Source organism: Otolemur garnettii, unplaced genomic scaffold (genome assembly GCF_000181295.1).
Source record: "Otolemur garnettii isolate 467f Iridium unplaced genomic scaffold, OtoGar3 scaffold00104, whole genome shotgun sequence".
Taxonomy (NCBI): domain Eukaryota; kingdom Metazoa; phylum Chordata; class Mammalia; order Primates; family Galagidae; genus Otolemur; species Otolemur garnettii.
Window position 1 is genome coordinate 776,702 of NW_003852499.1, and position 6,528 is coordinate 783,229.

At 43.2% G+C, this 6,528-nt stretch overlaps 1 protein-coding gene across 1 annotated transcript in view; it reads right to left on the bottom strand.

Annotated features, from left to right (window-relative positions):
* Positions 1–6,218, bottom strand: part of SLC2A3 (solute carrier family 2 member 3) — an 18,016-nt gene extending 11,798 nt beyond the window's left edge. Inside the window, exons 1-6 of the mRNA XM_023517079.1 lie at positions 6,056–6,218; positions 3,841–3,933; positions 3,116–3,276; positions 1,053–1,293; positions 468–675; positions 349–365 (exon numbers count right to left, since the gene is read on the bottom strand). Coding sequence (XP_023372847.1) covers positions 349–365; positions 468–675; positions 1,053–1,293; positions 3,116–3,276; positions 3,841–3,933; positions 6,056–6,070 — 735 coding nt within the window. The 5' untranslated portion in view covers positions 6,071–6,218. The remainder of the gene's footprint in view (positions 1–348; positions 366–467; positions 676–1,052; positions 1,294–3,115; positions 3,277–3,840; positions 3,934–6,055) is intronic.
* Between the last annotated feature and the right edge of the window lie 310 nt (positions 6,219–6,528).

Sequence of the window (6,528 nt, forward strand, 5' to 3'; positions counted from 1 at the left end):
AAAAAAAAAAAAAAAAAAGAAAGATGGCTTGGCACCCATAGCACAGTGGTTTCGGCCTGGCCACATACACCAAGGCTGGTGGGTTCGAACCTGGCCTGGGCCTGCTAAACAACAATGACAACTGCAACCAAAAAATAGCTGGGCATTGTGGCAGGTACCTGTGGTCCCAGCTACTTGGGAGGCTGAGGCAAGAGAATCACTTAAGCTCAAGAGTTTGGGGTTGCTGCAAGCTGTGATGCTACAGCACTCTGTTGAGGGAGACAAAATTAGACTGTCTCAAAAAAGAAAAAAGAAAGCTGGGAAGAAACCACACAAGATGGGGTGATCAGTGAACATCTACACCTGTACTTGTCTTCTACCTTGTTCTTTAGGGGTTGAAAGTTTGATTCAAGAGTCATCAGAAAACTCTCTACTTGGCTCTTGAATGACAAAAAATAGATACAATACCCTCACTCTTTAAAACAAACCACAAAACCCTGAAATTCCCATAGGGAAGTTTGGAAGATACTCACTCTCCTTAGCCTTTTCTTCTTCCTTTCGATTAATGAGCAAGAATCTAGGACTTTCAGGGCAAAATGGAAGGGCTACACTTTGTAGGACAGCTGGAATGATGGTAAAGCCTAATAGCACGGGCCATAGCTCTTCAGATCCCAAGATGACTTCCAGACCAAAGATCTAGGAACCAGACAAAGATAATGCTATTAAAACCCACACTCCATAGGCCAGAAGTTCATTTTTTAAAAAAGTTAATGAAAATCATCCCTTCTTTTACTACAGGAAAAGATAAACAGATGGTGCTTCTTTTCCTTTCTGTATCCTGTCTGCTGCTTTATCTGTGAGCTATAGAACAATATCTGAAACTTTTACATGTGATCGAATAATGCTTTATCCATGTGAACTTTTTTTGGGGGGCCGGGGCTGAGTTTGAACCCAGCACCTCCAGCATATGGGGCTAGTGCCCTACTCCTTTAAGCCACAGGCGCTGCCGCATGTTAACTCTTTTAATGAGCCCTGAAACTAATACATATTAAGCATGAGAAGTTCTGGAGTACCTGGGCTATCAGGATTCCGATGACAATGCCCAGCTGATTAAGAGTGCCAAAGGCACCCCGTAGGGCAGTAGGAGAGATCTCTCCAATGTACATGGGGACAAAACCAGTGCAGAGTCCGCAGAAGAGGCCAATAATCAATCGGCCCAGGATCAGCATTTCAAACGACTCAGCTAATTTACAGAACCCCATGAAGCTGCCACCAGCAATGGCCAACAGGTTGACAAAAAGCATTGAGTTGCGCCTGTAATGGTTAATCAAACACAAAGTGAGGTTAGTGAACTGATAAGATCTGACTGTATCCTTTTCTTTCTTCATTATTCTGCTCTTCTCTGGCTCCTATCTTCTCCTCATTTGGTGTAACTTTTCTTTTTCACTTTCTATTATCAGAACATTTCTAGTTGGGAGGATCATTGAGTCCAAGAACATAACAAGACCTTTGTCTCTTTAATAATAGGCTGGGTGCCCACAGGACTGTGGTTATGGCACTGGCCACATGCACTGAGACTGGCAGGTTCAAACCCAGCCTAGGCCAGCTAAAAATGACAACTGCAACAAAAAAATAGCCAGGCATTGTGGTGGGCTCTTATAGTCCCAGCTACTTGGGAGGCTGAGGCAAGAGAATTGCTTACACCCAAGAGTTTGAAGTTGCTGTGAGCTGTGATTTCACAGCACTCTAGTGAGGGTGACATAGTGAGACTCTGTCGAAAAAATAAATAACAACAATTAACTTTATGGAATAAAAGAGGCTGCCTTATTAATTTTTTAATTTAATTTCCTTTATGTTTCTACAGCATCTAATTGGCGAACTAAATGGTTTCTTCATCTGTCATTATAGAAAGGGGATACTCTATCTTCCAAGATACATTAATAAGCTATTATAGAAGGAGAAAATTCAGTTTTCTTTTTGGGGGAAAAGAATTCAATTCAAGGCTGGGCATGGCAGCTCATGCCTGTAATCCTAGCACTTAGGGAGGCCAAGTGAGGGAAGACTGCTTGAGCGCAGAAATTTGAGGTTGCAGTGAATTATGATGACTCCACTGCACTCTGACCCAGGTGATAAAAAGAGACAGTGTCTCAAAAAAAAAAAAAAAATCAGGCTGGGTGCAGTGGCTCAAACCTATAATCCTAGGAGGCCAAGGTCAGAGGATCTGTTGAACTCATCAGGAGGTCGAGACCAGTCTAAGCAAGAGCGAGACCTCCATCTCTACTGAAAATAGAAAAATTAGCTGGGCATTGTGGCAGTGGGTGCCTAAGTCTATTCTGAGCAACAGAGTAAGACTCCATCTCAAAAAAAAAAAAAAAAGAAGAATTCAATTCAGTTATTTAGCCATTATTCACATTTAACATAGGCCAAGAATTAGAAAAATATTTCCTACTACTACTCCTATGTAAAATAATGAGAACATTTCTATGAAACCCCAGCATCTTTAACAACTTTAGACCTTGTATATGAACTATGTTTCTGGGAAACTCCACAGTTGAACTTACTAGAAAATAACTCTGGGCCAGGTGAGGTGGCTTACACCTGTAATCTTAGCATTCAGGGAAGGCCAGGCCAGTGGATTGCTTAAGCTCGGGAGTTTGAGACTAGCCTGAGCAAGATCAAGACTATGTCTCTAAAAATAGAAAAACTAGCCAGGCATAGTGGCGCATGCCTGTGGTACCAGTTACTTGGGAGTCTGAGGCAAGAGGATTGTTCAAGCCCAAGAGTTTGAGGTTGCTATGAGCTATGATGCCAAGGCACTCTACCCAGGGTCTTACTCTGTCCCCACAAAAAAACCAACCAAACAAACAAACAAAAAAAACTTTGAACTAGCCTAAACTGGACTGCAAAGGCCAGTCATTCACTTCCACTACCAAGGCTGGTAGAAGCTATGCACAGTAGTTGTGCTCCAAGAAAGGGTAGTCATACTCAGGGTCAGTTGGACTAGGTTTCCCTTGATTCTAATTTGAAGTGTTCTCTCAAAGGCACCATCAATCAATCACCTCCCTGCCTTAACTTTCTATATTGTCTTCAATGCAACCAGCACAGCCTACTTTCTCGCCCAATTTCTGGTCAATACCTGCCAAAGCGGTTGACAAAGAGTCCAACGGAAAAGGAGCCAATCATACCACCAACGGAGAAAATGGCCACAGACAAGGACCAGAGGGATGTGAGCAACCCCGTCGAGGGAAGATCTTCTAGCCTCTCTTCCAAAGTGTAATTGAGAAAATCCTTTATGATCTGCAACATAAAATGGTTGGTGGGAAGATAGACTGTTAACCATTGGATGAGAACAAAAGATATTAGGGATCATTTCCTTCCTAAAAGAACAACTTTACCTTTATTTTATAAGTAGAGGATCAAAGGCATGACTAGAAGGGGATAGAAGAGACAGTATGTTTTCCTGACATATTGGAATTAATATTGCTATCTTCCAAGGCAAGGTTTTAGTTAATCTTGAAAACCCCAGTAGGTGGCAGCACTGATGTTCACTGTCTACCATTGCCCTTTCCTAAGAGAACCCCCTTCTTTGTAACTAGCCCTTAAAGAATAATATGGGAAGTTTACCACAGAAGAGAGTAGGAGAGAGGAAGAACAGGTAAGATCTAGAGTACAGCAAGCAAATGGGCCTTTTGCTTGGAATAAATGACTCCATTAGACTTTCCCACCAATATACTCTGCCTCTTCCATCTTAGCCAGGCTGGATATAAAGTTTATCTTTCATTCTGAATTCTTGAAATCCTACTTAAATGAGAGGAATAACATCCCTATTCCAAATTCTAACTCTTATTGCCTAACACTTACCGCTTCAGGAGCATTGATGACTCCAGTGTTGTAGCCAAACTGGAAAGAGCCAATTGTAGCAATAGCAATGGCGAAGATCAGAGATGGAGTGACCTGAGGAGAAGGCAGAACAGTGAGGAGAGAAGAAATACTCCTTAAAACTTCGATTGGGAGTGCCTGTAGCCTTGTGGTTGGGCTCTGGCCACATGCTCCAGGGCCGGTGGGTTCAAACCTAGTCCAGTCCAGGCCTGCTAAACAAACAAACCAAAAATAGCTGGGCGTTGTGGCAAGTGCCTGTAGTCCCAGCTACTCAGGAGGCTGAGGCAAGAGAATCACTTGAGCCCAAGAGTATGAGGCTTCTATGAGCTATGACACAATGGCACTCTACCGAGGGTGACAAAGTGAGATTCTGTCTCAATTAAAAAAAAAAAAAAACTTTGATGATTACTTCTTACTGATTATGGAGCTGTATTAGAGAACTTGACCTATGAGTGATATGAAATGGACAAAAATCTAATGACACTTAGGTAATGAATGAGAAACACAAAGGCATAATTTACACTGAAGAAATTATCTGGACATAAAAATCTGGGTTAACCTGGGAAAAGTTGCAAGAAAATTAGGGAAGGGAGAAGTTAAGAGAAACTGGGACAGTCACTTTGGAAACATTTAAAAATCTGCCTGAGGATAAAAGTAAGCATAAGACTATGAGCAAGAACTGGGAGGGCGGAGGCAAAGACAGCCTTAAGGAGGATTCCTAAGAACTGATTATTTCACAAACAGCTACATCCAGTGTCCCTCAGACTCACAGACTCACAAAAGGTGGCATGGTAGTGGTGGTAACTGTTGTCTTTGAGTCTTTTTATCTCTCCACCCACACCAGGCTCTAGCTGCATTTGAAAGTCTTCCCATTTTCTGAATAATGTTCTGCTGTCCATAATCTGAGAGTGTGTATTCGTGTGATACTAGACGTAATCCCAAACCAACATCGAGGAAACATTTCTTGGGGGCTGGGATATCAAAAAGTCGTCTCTTTCAGCCTGAGCTAGAGTGAGACCCAGTCTCCATAAATAGCAGGGCGTTGTGGTGGGTGACTTTAGTCCCAGCTACACGGGAGGCTAAGACAAGAGAATCACTTGAGCCCAAGAGTTTGAGATTGTTGAGAGCTATGAAGCCACCGCACTCTACTGAGGGTACAAAGCGAGACTGTCTCAAAAACAAAAACAAAACAGAGTCATCTTTTACTTCGCTGTGAATCATTCCAATGGGCAAGTGGGTATTACTTTAGATTTCCACCTTGGGACAACTCACTTTCCGTGCCTGAGAACATCCTCTAGGGCCTCTCATTCCCTTCAACCTTTCCTATCACAGACTCCTCTCCTTTCACGTCAGCCAGTGTAGCAGGGTGGGAGCTTCAACTGAGAATCTGACCTTGCCTTATGGCGTCCAGCCGAGGCGTCACAGTCCCACCTAAGCATCAGCACTACAGAAAGTCCTGCCAGTATAAAGCTCTTCCTGCCAAATCCTTTTTCTTTTTAGTAAAAAAAAAAAAAAAAATCTTCGTTCTACTCTCATCATTCACTATCTTGGAGGGACTTTTACTCTTCAGTCTCATTTTTTTTTTTACCCCAGCCTTTCTCTTATTTTCCTTTATTTTCAAATAAATTTATCCTGGTGAAAATGCCTGTCTCCCTCCAAATACTGCATACACAACACACAAAAGTATACTAATACATACTGCACTCAAAAGAATAACCACAACAGGAAGGAAAACTGGCACCCATGGCATCCTATACGGTTTAGAACAGACGGCAGGACACTGACCTGAACCCCAAACAATCCCCAGTCCTTTCAAGGTCTAATGCTTCCAGAGAAGTCTTCATGGCCATGGCACCCACACTTGTAATCTACACAAGCAAGCAGCCCCTGATCCTCTGAACACTCACAGGGTCGCCTCCTGTACTGTATAGTTACATAAAATAAACCTGAGAAGCAAACAACTTCTCCAGGTGACTTTCCTACAATAAGAAGGTGAACGGAATTGGGATAAATCCTTCATCCAATGACATTCAAAGAGAACTCGTGAAACCACAGCACTGCAGGCTGAAGAAATGCAAAGGCCTTGAGATGGCTCGGTGACTCAGGAGAAAATAAAACAAGGCAATCGCCATTAAAATTTGCCTTTCTGAGCTTACCCCCAACAAGCAAAAATAACCAGTAATTATAACATTCTTACCTTTTGCGTCCCCATGGCCCTAACCTAGTTCCTTTCAAATCTTCAAGAAAGATTTGAGAGTGGGATTCCAGAGACACCTCTTCCAGCCAACAAAACCTTCAAAATGTCCTTCGGGGCAGCAAGTTTTCCTCAGGTTCTCAGGATCGCTCGGAAACACACGCTCACCATTACAGCATCTCTGGCCCCGGCGGCGCTCCCGCTAGTTATAATCTCAGCAAAGGGTGGAGCCTGGAAGGGCGACAAGCCCCCAGCCCCACCCCACACCCGCCCCCAGTAATCTCGTGACCTCTCGGAATTTTGTGTTATCAGAATTCAGAACACCCCTCCCTCCCTGCCCCTCACCGGCAAGCAATAACGCCCCCCCTTTTAAAACCACATCCTGTCACTCTCCACCAACCCCCTTTTTAAAAGCTCATCCTTTACTTCTTCCCTCTTCTACTCCAGTTTTAGTTTCTCAGATAAAAAGCCACCAG